This window comes from Palaemon carinicauda, chromosome 24, assembly GCF_036898095.1.
Source record: "Palaemon carinicauda isolate YSFRI2023 chromosome 24, ASM3689809v2, whole genome shotgun sequence".
NCBI classification, from domain to species: Eukaryota; Metazoa; Arthropoda; class Malacostraca; order Decapoda; family Palaemonidae; genus Palaemon; species Palaemon carinicauda.
Genome location: NC_090748.1, coordinates 69,419,099 through 69,437,239, shown reverse-complemented (window position 1 = coordinate 69,437,239; position 18,141 = coordinate 69,419,099). Strand labels below are relative to the sequence as shown.

Below are 18,141 nucleotides of genomic sequence, written 5' to 3'. Positions count from 1 at the left end.
GAAAAGAGTCTTTAAGGTGAGATCTTTCAGGGAGGCTGATTGTAGCGGTTCGAACCTGTCTGACATAAGGAATCTTAGTACCACGTCTAAATTCCAACCAGGTGTAACCAAACGACGCTCCTTCGTGGTCTCAAAAGACTTAAGGAGGTCCTGTAGATCTTTATTGTTGGAAAGATCTAAGCCTCTGTGACGGAAGACTGATGCCAACATGCTTCTGTAACCCTTGATAGTGGGAGCTGAGAGATCGTTCTTTCCTCAGATATAAGAGGAAGTCAGCTATTTGAGTTACAGAGGTACTGGTCGAGGATACGGCTACTGACTTGCACCAGTTTCGGAAGATTTCCCACTTCGATTGGTAGACTATAAGGGTGGATGTTCTCCTTGCTCTAGCAATCGCTCTGGTTGCCTCCTTCGAAAAGCCTCTAGCTCTCGAGAGTCTTTCGATAGTCTGAAGGCAGTCAGACGAAGAGCGTGGAGGCCTTGGTGTACCTTCTTTACGCGTGGCTGACGTAGAAGGTCCACCCTTAGGGGAAGTGTTCTGGGAACGTCTACTAGCCATCGAAGTACCTCGGTGAACCATTCTCTCGCGGGCCAGAGGGAAGCAACTAGCGTCAACCTTGTCCCTTCGTGAGAGGCGAACTTCTGCAGTACCTTGTTGACAATTTCAACGGAGGGAATGCATATAGATCTAGATGTGACCAATCTAGTAGAAAGGCATCTATATGAACTGCTGCTGGGTCCGGGATTGGTGAGCAAAATATTGGGAGCCTCTTGGTCATCGAGGTTGCGAAGAGATCTATGGTTGGCTGGCCCCAGGTGGCCCAAAGTCTCTAGCATACAACCTTGTGGAGGGTCCATTCTGTTGGAATTATTTGTCCCTTCCGACTGAGACAATCTGCCATGACATTCAAGTTGCCTTGGATGAACCTCGTTACTAGTGATATGTCTAGACCTTTTGACCAGGTGAGGAAGTCCCTTGCGATCTCGTACAATGTCAGAGAGTAGGTCCCTCCTTGCTTGGAGATGTACGCCAAAGTCGTGGTGTTGTCCGAGTTCACCTCCACCACTTTGCCTTGAAGGAGAGACCTGAAGCTTTTCCAGGTCAGACTTACTGCCAGTAGCTCCTTGCAGTTGAAATGCTTTGTCCTTTGACTCGAGTTCCATAATCCCGAGCATTCCCGACCGTCTAATGTCGCACCCCAGCCTACGTGCGATGCGTCCGAGAAGAGAACGTGGTTGGGAGTCTGAACAGTCAGGGGAAGACCCTCTCTAAGGTTGATATAGTCCTTTCACCAAGTCAGACAAGACTTTATCTTTCCGGAAACCGGGATCGAGACCGCTTCTAGCGTCTTGTCCTTTTTCCAGTGAAAAGCTAGATGGTATAGAAGAGGACGGAGGTGTAATCTTCCTAGTGACCCAAATTGATCCACGGATGACAGTGTCCCTACCAGACTCATCCAAAGCCTGACTGGGCAGCGTTCCTTCTTCAGCATCTTCTGGATGGATAGCAGGGCTGGGGGCTGATCGTCTTGTTCAGCAACGTCCTCATCAGAGGGTTCCTCATCCGAAACTGATGAGGAAACGGCAACGGAGTGGGCAACGTCTGACTCGCTGAATCCGGTCGCACTGGTGGATGCGTGACGGAGCCGGACGCAATATCATGGAACTGCTGCACAGTCTGTGAACTGTCAACAACCATGGGTGCGCGAGGAAGTACAGCATCAACCCGAAACTGTCTAGACTGTCTGGGTTGTGCAGTCAACACCCTACCGGGTTGCTGAGGTTGACGCACTGCGTCACAACAAGTCACCTCTGCTGGTTGTTGAACGTCCTGAACGTCAACAACCACCTCCGAGCGTCGCTTAACGTCAACGTGTGACTGGCAACCCACACTGGGTCGCATCGGTGGAGGAACCACCTCAACTGGCAGACGCGAGTAGGTTACCTCAGCGTCAACAGGGCGCACAACCGACCGGTTGGAAGGTTGTTGGCCAGAAGGAGGAACCACCTCAACTGGCAGACGCGAGTAGGTTACCTCAGCGTCAACAGGGCGCACAACCAACCGGTTGGAAGGTTGTTGGCCAGAAGGTTCTTCTCCGCATTTAAGTCCTCTATCAAGGACGCAAGCTTGGACTGCATGTCTTGCAGCAAAGCCCTTTAGGGTCTACGGGAGCAGGTGTGGCAACAGACGGGGTTAGTGACTGAGGCGGAACCATTTACCATCCCTGAAAGCCTTGTTATGTGTGACATAATAGTACAGCAAAACTTCAAAGGCTCGACAAAAGTTGAGAAGTTGACCTGTAAACAACTTGGAGCGTCTCCTGGCTAGGCGCCAGGGCGAGTCTACCAGAATTGAGAAGTCTATCTGGGTAGAGGCATGAACTCCCAAGCCGAGAACTTCTCTCGTGTCCTATCAGACTCTCGCTCTATAAGCCAGTTTAAAAGAAGGGAAATCAAAGGCTGTATCCCTAAAACTCCTCCTGGTGCAAAAACCAGTCGCCTAGCCAACGTAACGCTCTCTAGGAGAGCGAGAGAGCACTAGCTAAAAAACAACGGCTTCGAAGTAGCTAGGCCTAGTGTAAGTTCTGACGTTTAGGCGAACGAGGAGCAGCAGTTACAAGATCCGGACGAAGATCCTTAAAAAATCATCATGATTTAATTAAAATCCATAGGAGGTTAAGCAGCTTAAGGCTCCTCTCCAAATGACAGAGTCCTCAAGGGAATATCAGTAGGAGGGAGAACAGCACTTTCTCAGCTACAGGAACCTTGTCCGATAAAAGCTAGGTTACCTCAGTGAGTCTCTCACTGGTGCATTAGTAGCAGACCAGAAGGCAACGTCATGTAACTGCTTGACAGTCTGTGAACTGTCAACAACTGAACTGTCAACCACAACAGGTGCGTGAGGACATACAGTGTTCACTCGAGACTGCTTTGACTGTCTATACTGAGCAGTCAAAACAACTCTAGAATGCGGAGGTTGACGCACCGCGTCAAAACAAAACAACTTAGACTGTTGTTGTACCTCGCGAACGTCAACGGAAGGTTCCGTGCGTTACTGAACGTCAACATGCGGCTGGCAGGGTACACTGGAACGCATGGGTGGCGGGACTCTCTCAGCTGGAGTGCGGCAGAAGGTCGTCTCAGCGTCCAGAGGACGCACAACCGTGGTTGGTTGTAGGCTAGAGGTTGGTGCAGTGTCAACCTTCTCCGCACGAAAGTCCCGCATTAATGACGTTAACTGAGACTGCATGGACTGCAGCAAAGACCACTTAGGGTCTACAGGAGCAGGTGCGGCAACAGACGGTGTGACTGCCTGATGCGGTACCGCTTTGCCTCTCTTAGGAAGTGAGCAGTCGTCGGAAGACTGCAGCGAGTCCGAACTGACCCAGTGGCTACAACTGGGCCGTTGGACTTGCGCGGAAGGGACCGACTTGCGCTTAATAAGCTGCGAGACCTTGGTCCATGGTTTCTTACGAGAAACCTCTTCCGCAGACGAGAAATAAATGGGCTCTCTCGTCTTTGTGTGGGTGGGGCGATCTTGGGTAGATACGCCCGAAACCACGGAGGGAAACGTCTGTTCGTTCATCAAGGCCTGACGAACCCATAAGTCGTTCGACATTACTTCTCCCCTGGGCTTGGGAGCTTGCAAGAGGTCCCGGACTAGGTGAACGACAGGCACGAACAGACGAACCCTCGGACGCAACACTGTAACACTTTGCACATATCACTTTATCACTTTGATTTTCTGTTTTGCACTTATTTCACTGAAATTGAAACTTTTACTGATTCCTACCTGAAACACGCAATTCTACCCTAATTTAAAAGGTAGTAATTGCGAAATCAGTCGTATAATGCAGCTCATTCATACTAGCAAAAAACAGAAAACATAAAGATAAAAATTTCAGTGGCTGGGAAAGAGACTAAACACTAGTTCAAATAAACTACGTTTACAATCTCTCACCGCACATAGCCTGGGGACAAGAATAAAACCCTAGAAACGTTTTACCTTCTTCCCCGTACAGCGACTAGTGACGAGAGTAACGCGAGAACAACGTTACCCGCTTGATCGGAACGTTTTCTCTCCTCTCTCTCCCTCCGTCTCTATCTCTCTCTCTCTTTCTCTCTTGATTTCGCACCTAAGAGAAGAGCCCAATTATATATCGTCAAAAAAACATGTTATTTGACTAAAGGAAAAAAACTGAAAGGTTTTCCAATAAAAAGTTCCTTTAATTTAGAATTTAAAACATTAAAGCTAAGAAAGAATGAACAAAACGTCAGAATCGATTTACTCTTACTGCAAAGTGAAACCGTGATACACTCTCTCTCTATCGTAACGATAGAGCGCATGTTGAACGTCCTGAACGTCAACAACTGCGTAGTCTAAAAAACTAAACGTTAGTTCATCTTTGAAAACAGTGCGAAGACTACCAAAGAAATTCTTTCATAAAACATTAAATTTAAAAAGTTTTAAATTCTTTAAAGGCTAAATACGATATAACGGGCTCAACGTTGATTAACTTCGGTTCCAAGTTAGGACCGCCTACTATCAGGAAAGGTCGCATATAAACAAAACATAAAAATTATCTTTATATGTTTATAAAAAATGGAAAGTTAATCGAAGAGGCCTAATAAAGGCGGAGAGATATAAAATATATAGATCTATAACGTGTTAAGCAAAAATACTAAAAACCTAAACACACTTCCGTCTAAGGGAAGGGTCGGCCATTTAAAAGTGAAAGAGAGTCCATACTCTCTTTGTCACCCTAATTAAATCTATCCAAAACGAGTTCAAGTTTTGAGATGAAGATAAAACACCTGCATAGCGAAAGCTCAAAACTAGAATAGTGTACTTCACCAAATAGTTGTGAAAACAAATCCAGTTAGTAACAGCGTATTAGTAGGTCTTGCCGGGAGCCCGACAGAGAGAAAATTGGTTCTGTGTTTACATTGAGTACTGAGTACCTGCTAGACAGATGGCGCTGTTGATGTAAACCCCCTACCTGCATAGCGATCGTTGGCGTATTTTGAACGTAGAGTTTTCTGTCGAGCAACAGAGTTGCAGCCTATATAATCACCGGCTAAGTTTAATATTGAAAATTTATTTTTGAAAAATAGCGATCGCGGAAAAGGGGAATCGTGTAATTCGAACACGCTTAATTCGGGACCCTACTGTATATATATATATATATATATATATATATATATATATATATATATATATATATATATATATATATATATATATATATATATATATTATATATATATATATATATATATATATATATATGTATATATATATATATATATATATATATATATATATATATATATATATATATATATATATATATATATATATATATATATATATATATATATATATATATATATATATATATATATATATATATATATATATATATATATATATATATATATATATATATATATATATATATATATATATATATATATATATATATATATATATATATATATATATATATATATATATATATATGTATATATATATATATATATATATATATATATATATATATATATATATATATATATATGTATATATATATGTATATATATATATATATACATATATATATATACATATATATATATATATACATATATATATATATATATATATACATATATATATATATATATATATATATATATATATATATATATATATATATATATATATATATATATATATATATATATATATATATATATATATATAATATATATATATATATATATATATATATATATATATATATAATATATATAAATATATATATATATATATATATATATATATATATATATATATATATATATATATATATATACAGGTATATATATATATATACAGAAGGATGAGAGAGGTTAGATGGCCTTACAGACTAAACCAACGAGAGGCCGGAAAAACTTCTTTCCTGAGGAAGGGAGCAGCCACTTCCTTCAGCCTGTGTACTCTTTCGTCTGATGGGAAGATTTTCTCTAGGAAAGTGTCTATGATCATTCCGAGGTATACCAGTCTCTGTGAAGGTTGTAGTGATGACTTCTCGTGATTTATCAGGACCCCAGGTTCGGACAAAACTCAAGAAGCATATCTCAGTGTCGAAGAAGGGTTGTCTCTGAGTCTGTAGGATCAGCCAGTTGTCCGGATACCTGAGAAGACGGATGCCGTTCCTCTGAGCCCAAGATGACACTAGGTAAAAACCTGAGGGGCTGTCGCAAAACCGAAACATAGAACCTTAAACTGGTATGTCTTTCCTTCGTGAATGAACCTTAGATACTTCCTTGAAGACGGATTTACTGGCACCTAGAAGTACGCGTCCTTAATTCCACAGTGGATTTCCTCAGCCAAGAGACCTCCACTTTCGGCACCTGCTTATGGAAACGACCTATGATGGTATCCTTCCCCTTGAGTATGGTGTTCGGCCACAGGTTGACGATGTGGTGTGAAAGAAACTCAAGAGTCTGAGTAACTGACATTAGGAAAGACTCCGTCTTTCTGGCCGACTCCTTCGACATATCGTGGGAGCAAACCAAGAAGCCTAGGGATCCCAACCATAGATCCAGCCACAAAGCAGCCTGCATGACATACTTTGCGACTCTCTCTAATGTTTAGGAGCTCAACAGCCAACAGTGAGGCCTTCAGAGGAGAGGGTTTGAGTGTGAACTCCGTTCGTTAGGGACTCTACCGAAGGGTCAAGGGTCATGAGGGAATGTGGTTCCCCTTTGATCTTGTAGTACTTCCTTTGTAACACAAAAGTAAGTGGCAGAGACCGAGAGGAGGAACCTGCCCTAAAGGAACTAGAAGTTCCAGCTATCTGGGAGATAGCTTTCCTCTTGGCAGCTGTTAGACCTTTGGACCAGGGCAGAGCCGCACTGGACCTGGAAGGCTTCTGGGTCTCAAATGATTCATCGAGCACCATATCTTTCCCTTCCTGGATGGTGGAACCAAGAGTGGACAGCCTGTTAATGGCCCTCATACAGGCGAGGACCTGCCAAAAGTTATGTTCCGATTCCTTTCTCTCCTGTTCGGAATGATAGTTTGGACTGGCCGCCTTTAGAAGATTCTAATCTTCCGAGAGTAAGGGGTTGTCCACCTCCAGGCTCACATCCAGAGCCTGGGGTATGTCATGGTCATCAACTGCAACCGTGGATGAGCCTGCCACTGGGGACCACGTCTGTGCCTAAGCCTCCCTAACCTTCCTGCCGCGGCGTTCTTCGGTTTTGTCTTGGGGTCCTTCAATTCCCTCCACACGGGTCAATCCTCCACGGTCTTAGGAGGGGGAACCTGCGAGGCGTTCGAGGACTTAGATGAAGCCTTGGCAGTAAGAGCTGGAGGCTCCTCCTTTGGAAGAGGAACAGAAACCGGATGCTGGTCCAGAGGCGCAACCTCAATGTCTTGAGGGTTGAAGGGATGGATCGCGATCTCCCTGGGCGAGCCTATGTCCCTACTCGTCCTAGGATGGATGATGTTGGCATGAGGTGGAGTTACGCCTCTAATCCGTCTCCTAAGCTTCCTTGTAATGAATTCCTTTACCTTCACTGGCGTGAAAGGCAAGTCTGCCATATAAGTGTCAGCAGGGGCTTGACCTTCAGCATGCGATCAGGGTGGAGGTGATATGCGAGCTTTATCTGCCGTCGATATTCTTCTAGGGTCCTGACTCCCAACCGACGAGCTTGACGAGGGTTCTAAAGGTATTCTAGGGGTAGCCCTGACTAGAACAGTCGGGGGTTGGTGCGATGGAGGTGCCAACTTCAGAGCCTTCAGGATATTGAACATGAAAGTTGATGCCCAAGGAGGAAGCTGTGAATCCCTAGATACACTCTGGAGGTCCCTAGAGGAGTGTCTCCTGGGTGAAACCCTAGAGGAGGAGATAACCTCTGAGGCAGAGGAACACATTCCTACGGACGTGGAGGAAGGTCCGGACTAATAGGCACATTTGCGAACATATTAGGAGGCTCCTTGAACCCTTTTGGAAGGGTGTCGGCCTTCCGTTGGAGATGGAAGACGCAGAAGGGCGAGAGGGAGGTGTTGGATTCGCACTTACTCGCGATTCCGACACATCTACTCGCGAACTGCTCGCAAAGTTAAATGATTTGCTCGTGAAATCGTGAGATTCACATGCAAAATTGCGAACTTCATGCATCAGCGAACGCATTTTGCAAGCAGAGTGCTCGAAACAGGAGCACTAGGAGCCACAGAGGAAGAGGAAGGTCTAACGTTTTCCTGCTGCCCCAGAGGAGCACCTATATCCGACGAAGTTGGCCGAGGAGGCCTCTGAGTAGGGACTGCTTTAGAAGAACGCGCCACAGCGGGACACATCTCCGAGCGTTACGTAGGCGAGCGCTTAGCTAAGACTCCCCAGACTGTGAAAGGTACTGAGGTTTAGCCAGGCACTAGTCTAGAATGTGAGCGTCTGGACCTACAACTAGACTTTGCTCGCGATCGTAACGCACCCTCGTGAAGAGGTGATAGATCAAGTAATAATGGTTTCTTTTAATAAATATGAAATATCCTTCAGTAGCATGCCTTAATGATAAGGGAGCTCTTTGATCCGAAAATTGAGGTTGACGGTAGACTACGCAGGGTTGATGAGCTGATTTTAATGTAAACAATGCATGATATAATTTGCTATGTTTTCTAATAATAAATACGATAATAAAATGTGAATATTTCATGCATTATTATTGGATACAGTTAAGTGAAACTCCAGTTTAATCAAAATGCAGTTAATTTCAAATACTGTATAGCTGTAATTTTTTACCACAGTAAATGGATATACACTGTACAGAGAGAGCTAGGACCAGCTGGGTGTGGAGATAAGTAGTGGCGCAGAATTCTCAGTGTAAAGGAGCGTAGGCTATTTGAAATCATTGCCCAGCCTAAATTTTATCTTGATTTTTATGAGAATTTTTATCCAATAGGTATTGCAATGTTCTTGGCCATTAAGAAACAAAATTGCAAAGAAAGAACCCACAATGAAATAGGGCCGACTGTAGTTCCTATGTGAAACTCCAGAGAAATCTAATTAGCCTCCAACATCCTCCTCACAATAAAAAATCAAAAGGTTCTAGTTATTTATCCAGAATTTTTCTTTATGGATAACATTTAAAGTTTCTAATGCATATGAACAAGGAATTTTCAATATCTAAGATCCAAAACTAAATTTTCTTTAAGTACTTTATGGAATCTAACTAACTGACATAGGCCTATATGACAAGCCCTCAGCAGGTTCAAGGATTTTTCATGTTTTGCCATGAGATCTGCCAAATAAATGCCAACGGTACTTTGTCTAACTAAAAGCAAAAATATCTTTGTACCCAACTGAAATAGTTTATTCTTCATTCCATAAACCTCAAAATTACCTTTTACTGGTGGTCCATCTTGCACAATATACGTATTCTTCGGGAGAAATTTTAGAGTAGCCTCTGAAATGTGAACTTGTCCTGGTCGCCCCGTTGATTCCATTTGATTAGCTAGTGTAACATCATTGGACCAAACATCAAATTTAAATCTCTTTGTGCCAACAATACCGCACAAAACCTGCAAATAATTACAATTATGTTTAAAGCATGATAGAACTTTGTTTAAGGTATAGTCTCTTAGTCAAAATTACAATATAACTATGAAATATACATTTATTGCTCAAAACTATCAGCACACCCTAAATTACCATCCCTTTGCAAATTGGATTCACCTAAAATTATTCTAATATTAAATACTTATTTCTAACAATTGAGTGAAAATCCCAAGTCAAATGTTCCACAAAACCAGTTATATGGCTCAAAATATGAAAACTCACCTTTCCCGTGTGTACACCAACTCTCATATTTACATCTTCATTGGTATCAGTATCAAACTCCTGTATGGCATGTATCATGTCTAGACCCATGTTTACACAACGCTGTGCATGATCTGGCTTCGGTTCTGGACAACCACACACACTATAGTAACAGTCACCAAGAGTGCTAATTTTTTCACATTCATTTGCCATGCACAAATCATCAAAACGACCAAATAAATCATTGAGTAGACCTACAAGCTGCTCAGCAGTCTGAAATGTAAATTGCAAGTTATACAAGATTTGACATATTCTGTATAAATATATATATATACATATAATACTGTAAATATACTTAAACTTGTATTACCTATCTACATATAATGATATTGATTCCAATTACATACCTTATTACTACTCATTCTAGTAAATCCAACAATGTCTGCAAAGAGGATGCTAACATTATCCATAGCATGCATATTGAATGGCCTGAAAATTGTTGTTATATCACTGGTATGAGAGGTCCGCGGTGATGAAACCTGGAAAGGTGCCAAATATAAATATTCCAAATTGCATATCAATAAGGCTAGACTAATCCATAAATGTTTACTGCCAGATGTAACAAGCTACAATTTATGCAAATTTCAATGTCTTTGAAATTTGTAATATATAAACCAAATTTAATCAAATTATGAAACTCTGAAATGCAAGTTAATATGGATAAACTCAGGGAGAAGAAAAAAAAATGAGAGATCAGTTAGAAAAGCAATTAACGCCTTCACTACGAGGCAGCAGATCCGGCCCCAAGCTACTGTATACCTGGTATATGAGATTTGTCACCATCGGATATACATGCTCATTTACTCTATAATAACCTATATTTCCACATTTATTTATTTGACTACTGTTACAAAATAAATTTTTCAAAAGTTTGCTTTATTTTCTATTGTATGTCACTCAAAAAAAAATATATTTTTCCATTCATTGTGATGTGATTATAGAATATTTTAGAAATTAGTTTTAAATCATTTTCTCTAAATAATGGTAAAGCACTGATTTTGTGTGTAAAAAACTTGGTATTCATTAAAGTGACTATGTTATTCCTTATGAATTCCATGTTAAATACTGTAGCCATCGAAAGATACAATACTACTTGTCGGAAATAATGGACTTTACCTTATGTAGAAATGTAATGAAAATACTGTACCCATTCGTTTCCTTGGGCACAAGAAGTATTCTGTGATATTTAATTTATAATGTATAACAATGAACAAAAAACTTTGAGAGAGAGAGAGAGAGAGAGAGAGAGAGAGAGAGAGAGAGAGAGAGAGAGAGAGAGAGAGAGAGAGAGAGAGAGAGAGAGAGAGAGAGAGATATTTTGGTATTTCATGGGTTTGTAAATAGAGACTGCACATGTAAAAACAGGACATACTACCTAGAATGTCAAAAACTTGAAATAATGACACCAGACTAACTTTTACTTGTAAAAACAATGGACGATACTAATATGTAATATGTAAGACACAAAAATGATGATATTTTGTAGAAATGATAGTTGAGCAAAAAAGAATAAAATAAAAAGAAAAAAATCTTGTCGTCCGTCAACAACTTGCATTACTGGTCAAACGTTTTGGTGACATTGTAGATGGGAGTTAGAGGCGAAAAATCGATAATGGTTGAAGAATGCTACGTAGTACTTTCTGTGTGATTTGAACATGTATGCCAAAATAGAAATACACTAAAATATGCCTTATATAACCATGAATAATGACTAGAATTGCTTGCAAGAGTTTAAATTGGTGGTTAGGTGAGATGTCAGTTTCTCTACACACTGTGGGTGTCAGGGGGATTGGAGTAATGCCTCAGGTGAGGAATGTCGCCATTGGCCAGACAGAGTGGTGTGATTCTGCATGGTAACATAAAAACAGACTAAATATCTCTTACACAATCAGGAATAAAGGTTAGAATCCCAAAAACTTCATTGGCTGGCTGAAGAAAGGAGGGGCTAATAACAGAGAGGGGAGGAGAGTTTTTAGTGAGATTTCCTGAGTATGAACTGTGTAATATACAAACATGTGCTGTAGTCTTTTGTATGATATACAAGTGATTTAACTTCCACATGATTTATATTTGTAAAACGCATATCGGGGATGCCATCGTGTGTATCCCAGGGCATGTTTTGACGTCAAACAACATCATCATAGAGAAGGAGTCAAACAACCGAGACTAGTTATGCATCAATAAAAAGAGAAGCAAAGTATCCTAAAATGTAGCTTTTGTAGGCAGACCAAGGTTTAGGACAAGAATGTGGGTTTAAAGCCTTTCCCAAATATTCAACTGTCCCCCACTCCATACAATGCCAACAGCTTTTATCTAAATTTCAAATACAGTAAGTGAAAGCAAGGATGATGATAATTACAAATACATGTAATAACTGGGAAATATTAACATATACAGACCTATTTTTCCATCACCATGTTTGCTTTTCTAACCAAAGGGATTCAATTCAATGCAATGCAAAAGCTGCTTGCTCCAATTGGGAAAGATTGGAACTTTTCACTATATGATCCGGGAGGCTAGGAATCATTCCAAAGAGAAGCAACGAGGGTCCTGAGAGTTTGAAGAATCATGGAGATTCACAAGGACTTGCCTGTGTAAACCCAAGGGTGGAAAGGTCTCAGATAGGGAACCATTGCTGCTCCTGGCATAACTCAAATAAGCAAAGATAAAATTACTTGTGAGACACATGCTTCTCCTTGGATGACAGGTAACTGAGAATAACTTGCAAAGAGAGAGCTACTGATTTCTGTCATAAAAAGATCTGCCAAATAGCTTCAAATTTAAAGGTTTAAAGGCCACTCATGAACGGCAGAGGTAATGGACACTGAAATTGCCCTAGCAAGCAGGGCAACGCCCTAGATCATCTCACAAGCTCCAATCCACCCAAGTTAGGACCAGGGAGGGCCAGGCAATGGCTTCTGGTGACTCAGCAGGTAGACCTATAGGTTCCCCCACACACCCATCCTTATCTCACAAAGATCGTAAGGTTGCAATGACCAAAGGAACTAACAAGTTTGAGCGGGACTTGAACCCAAGTCTAGCAATCACCAAGCTAGTTCTTTCCTAAAGGTCAAAGTACTAAAAGAATCTTGTTGTTGCCTTATCAATAAATAAACCCTCGTATTTCATGTGCTTTTTGGGCTGGAAATCTATCTAACTTCTCCCATTTCATCATAATTTCAGGATCATTAATAAAGTAAAAAGTTTTGTTTGATCCTGAATCAACACCAGGATCAGCTAATAGTCAACTTAAACCAACAAGAGAGTCCCTATTAAGTATGCTTGAACTGACAATATGAAAACTCGGTATCGTGAACACCCGAGGGCTTATTGGCAGTGCACAGCACAAAGCTTTGAACTGGTATAACATTCCCCTCACAGATAAAGTGGAGTATGTGAAAGAACACATCCTTTGGTTCTTTAAGAATCATAAAATTGACTCCTCTAAGATAATCGAACAAGGAAATGGAGTTTGCATCATGAATAGTCTGAATAACATACATGTTCACTGAGTAAATAATGACTATTCTCCCTCTTTTCAACTTCTCAATCAAGAATAGGTAACTAACAACTGACTTGTACGACTTGTTTTTATAGAATGGTCTTTAAATTGAAAGACAAAATCAGGAAAACAGGCAACCTTGGAGGGTATACTTGACATCACATCAGTTTAAATCAAGGGCAGGCTGCAGTCATTGGAAGGTAACAGGTACTTGTCTGGTAGGACAAACTACTCTAGGCTCAAACCCCACATTACTCAATAGTCTAAAAGGCATCCCCAAACTGCAGCAGGAATGGAAAACTGCTAATCTCAATGCCTTATTTCTTTCTACCCATCACCAAAATCTTAGGACATGCCATAGAAGTAGATGATGGCAATAGAGATAGGAGTATTGTGTTTTGTGTTGTGAATGTTGGATTATCAATCCTATATTCTTACCGGCTTTGGAAGTGTTAATTTATTTTCAACAGTAAGTACAATTATGTTATCTTTGCTTGGTGTGTTTGTGAATGATAAAATCAGTTTATTATTTATCTTTGATCATAGAGCGATCATTTAGTTAGCTAAGAGTGTGTGTTTTTTTCTATGTTTATTTGCAGATCGCACTTCCTCCATTTATTTACACGAGATTGATGACCTTAGATCGGTAATTTGGGCTGCTTGTGGAATATAATTGGAACAATATTGATCTGTGTTGATGACCCTCGCCGAATAAATAAACTGCGAATTGGATTGTTTTTAAATAGATGAGGTTAACATCTTGTAACCATACGAGATGGTGGCATTGACTGCTTGTCCAACTGAGTTACCGAATTTACCGTCGGGCCACAGAATTGAGGTTAAAGTACCAATTTGACTGTTCAAACTTGTGTGACAGACAGTGTTAGTATTCAAGCACACATTCTCATAATAATATATTAATATATTTGGTTAATTTGGTTGTGAGTGTGGTATTCACAGTGACTTTTATAGACGTTTGTCTAGTGCGGGCAACAATGTATCAGTGTTTGTACATTCACTATACAATATGTCTCTATTTTCTGTTTTTGCTTGGTTGTGGTGTATTTTGTATTAATGTCGATTTGGTTTCGGTTTTTTTAATGTTTTAGTTTTAGATATTTCTGTTTTTGGATATTTCTGAGTAAAGATTTTCATAATACATATCAAACTATCTTTTGAATACAGTTGATTTTAGTATTAAGTGATTATTTAGTTTGTAAGAAATATAGTTTTAATGTTATGTGTTGTTTTTATTTTCCTTCTGTCCAAGAGTCCAGTTGCTGATAACATAAGGGGAGAGTTTGTATTGTTGAGAATATTGTCTGTTAGAGTGATTCAAGGGTGTGGGGCTTGTTCTTGTGTCATCCCGTCACATCAAGGCTATTTTTCGGTACGGTTCCAGCTACAAAGTTCTCATGCCCGCTCCTAAGCTGTTCAACCTGGAAAATTGTGCGAATTTTGATCCTATTTGCCTGGTAGTATTTTGGACTCATCAATTACCATGTCTTGGAAAATTCATTTACTGAGCCAGGGCAGAATACATTTCAACCCTCTACTAGGGATAAAAAAATCACATTCCACCAACATGTGTGATTGTGGTATGTAAAACTGATGTAAAAGGACAATCCAGTCATCAGCAGGAGCTGTTGATTGATGAGACTGAATTGCCAATATTTCAGTATACTAAAGAGGTCCACCTCTAGCATCCACTTACAAGCATGCCCCTTAACCCTCCGCAGTAGGTTTGTGATGTTAAAGTCTGATTCCTTTCTAGTTGGTTGCTATGGACCTTACTAGCCTCCCATTATCATTGACTAGCTATGTTGGCTGCCTCAGTGTGATTCATCATTGCTTCAAGTGGGTTATGGTAATTCATTTATGGAATAAGCAAAGCAAAGCAATTCAATAAGTTAGGTTATTAAGGACAAGATTTTTCTTCTTTCCCATGTGTATCAGTTACGATCTTGACAGATGGTGCAAAATTGATGGAGAAAAAAAAAATATTCTGTGTCAAGACAATGTCGTATAAATCCTTCTGTATTGTGACACATAATAGGGAAGCTATAACATGTTATTCCGGGTAAGGATTATAAAAGGGGTAAGTACCTGTTGAGAGTACTTTTCAGCTTCAACCATTCTCACCTTCCTAAGAGGTTCTCATGACATTAACAGTCTCCAGTTATTATCAGCAGAAACTACAAACACGTGGACTGAGGGCTATCCTCAGTATCAATTCTTTCATCAAGAATATGGCATTGTCAGGACATCTTTCCTCCAATAAATCATGACCTGATATGGTACTTATAAGCATATAAAAGACATTTTACAGCATTATTACATATATCAAAGTATACATAGTAGTTAACATTTAATACAGGTTAAAATATGACATTTGAAAATAATTTATATTTTCCTAACAATACAAACCTGAAGCTATTTATAGGGATTATACTTTAGCAAAGCTAGAAGACTAGCCACAAGACTTTTAGCGAGGTGTAACTACCTAAACGCTAGTTAGCAGGGGGGTATGAGAGGTAGCCTGCTACACCACTCACATGCACACCTGAGTTTTCACATCACTTTTTACTGCAGGCAGGACTTATCGGGGGACAGGTGATGGCGGGCCAATCTGTATAAATAGCTACAGGCTTGTATCATTAGGAAAAATACAAATCACTTTAAAATTTGTCATTTGTTCCAATACCAAATATAAACCCTCACTATTTATTGGGATTGACTCACCCCTTAGGAGGGTCGAAGCCCGAACAATCTGGTTGGTATTTGAACCGGGGTTTTCCCTACGTGCTTCGCGCATAATAGGGACAAACACTAACACCTCCCTAAACAATCCGTGCAAAGCACGGTTAGCAACCTGAGTAATCTGTGTGATTGTATGATAGTAGCAGTGTGACTAGTCTAGGTAAAAATTCTAAGAAACGTAGGAATCTTAGAAGCAACCATAGACGTTACCCAAGCCCACCTCACCAGCGGGTATGGGAACATTATGAGTATATCTCTCTATAGGCAACAAGGTTACACAAGGGAAATGGTTTTACCTTCAGACAGCAAAGGCCAGCTTTGCAGAGTACCATGGGTGTTGTTCCCGCTCACGGGAGGGAGAGATGAAAAAGAGTCATCCTTTATCATTCATCCCAGACTTAACTATGGTTAAACTATGCCCTCCACCATCTGTTACTTGTCCATCAAAGACCCTAAGGTAATTAAACCATTTATTGTGTAACCACCACAGGGTCAATGGAAAACGTCTCTATGTTCCTGTGTGTCATGTCTTGCAGGAAGAGGTCAATGAAGGGCATTGGATGCTTCCATAAGACTACTAACAAGGCCTACATCACAGAATAGTTTTCTTAAGGCTAGGGACGTACTCCTGCCCTTTACGTTACGAGTTCTAGGTCCCCTCTATGAGGAGAAGGATCAGGATTCAATGCTCAGTCCATGACCTTACGAATCCAAGCCGAGAACGTCTTCTTGATGATCCTACTCTTGACCTTCCCTGAGCTGACAAAGAGTGCTGACACTCTGGGGCGAGTTCCTATAGTTCTCTTGCGGTATAGCACTAGACGCTGATCTAGATCATTGGTCACGCTACCAAGGACTCCAAATCCAAAGGACTTGAATCTTGGATCCGAGTTGCCAAGATCAAAGTTCGTTTATTACCTGGCCCATCATCGTGAATGAGACGTTGAAGGAGGCCCACATGGTATTCATCGACTTTATTGGTCGAAGCCAACACGAGCGGAAGACCTATCATCGAAGTCAGGCAAAGATCTGCAGCTTGGCATCCTGGGTCGTAGGTGGCACCGTACAGGGACCAGAGGGCGCAAACCATGCTCCATGGAGGAGGTCTCTCTTCCGACTGAGGGCAGGTAGGCTCGAAACTCTGTATGAAGAGAGGCAATGCTGACACAGAGAAAAGGTTAATTCCTTTCGGTCTAAAGGCGAAGCTTAAGGATGAGTAGTGGCTTTCCATCGCATAGTCGAGAGAAGCTTTTCTTCCCGAAGGTAAACGATTAACTCCGCTATTGTTGGAATAGTGGCATCGAGAAGAGAGATACCCATTCCATGAAACCAATTACAGGTAGTCGTAGACTTATAACCGAGATCGGAACCAAGAGATGCGTCTCAAGTCAATTTGTACGTACAGTACAATATGTCAAACTTAAAAAGTGAAGTTTCAGTAGATATATCATGGTGCTTCTCAATGCGGTAGTCATCTTATTCATATTTTATCAATATTTTCTTACTGTTCAGTATATCATTATTTCATTTCCTTGTTTCATAGGATATCATATGGATTGTTAAAGCATTTTGTACTCTATTTTTCTATTTCGGAAGCATTTTAACAATCAACAATTACCAACTTCTTTTTTATGTTTACCTTTGGTTGTAATCAGCTAATCTCAAGGTCCCGCTACCGTATCAAGAGATTGCGCATATATGAATAATTTCTTAACTTACTCAAAATATCTTCGTAATGATATGTTATTATAAGATATCAGAGTTTTTTTAGTTTGTTTATAGGCATTATCATTAGTTATCATATGAATATGTTGTGTGTGTACGGGTGCGTCAGGTAGTTAATTTTTTAAAGCTTCATACAGTATTTCATATTTAGTTCATTATTAAGTCTTCATATTTCTTAGGACAATATTATCCTTAATTGTGATTTATTAAAACATGTTTGTAATTAACTTTTCAATTTCAATAACATTGTAATAATCAACAATT

The 18,141-nt window shown here is 40.3% G+C and overlaps 1 protein-coding gene across 1 annotated transcript in view; it reads right to left on the bottom strand.

Moving 5' to 3' along the window:
* Ac13E (Adenylyl cyclase 13E) overlaps window positions 1-18,141 on the bottom strand; it is a 286,840-nt gene that overhangs the window by 148,329 nt on the left and 120,370 nt on the right. The window contains exons 7-9 of the mRNA XM_068348168.1: window positions 10,238-10,369; window positions 9,852-10,103; window positions 9,415-9,592 (exon numbers count right to left, since the gene is read on the bottom strand). Of these exons, the coding sequence (XP_068204269.1) occupies window positions 9,415-9,592; window positions 9,852-10,103; window positions 10,238-10,369 (562 nt within the window). The remainder of the gene's footprint in view (window positions 1-9,414; window positions 9,593-9,851; window positions 10,104-10,237; window positions 10,370-18,141) is intronic.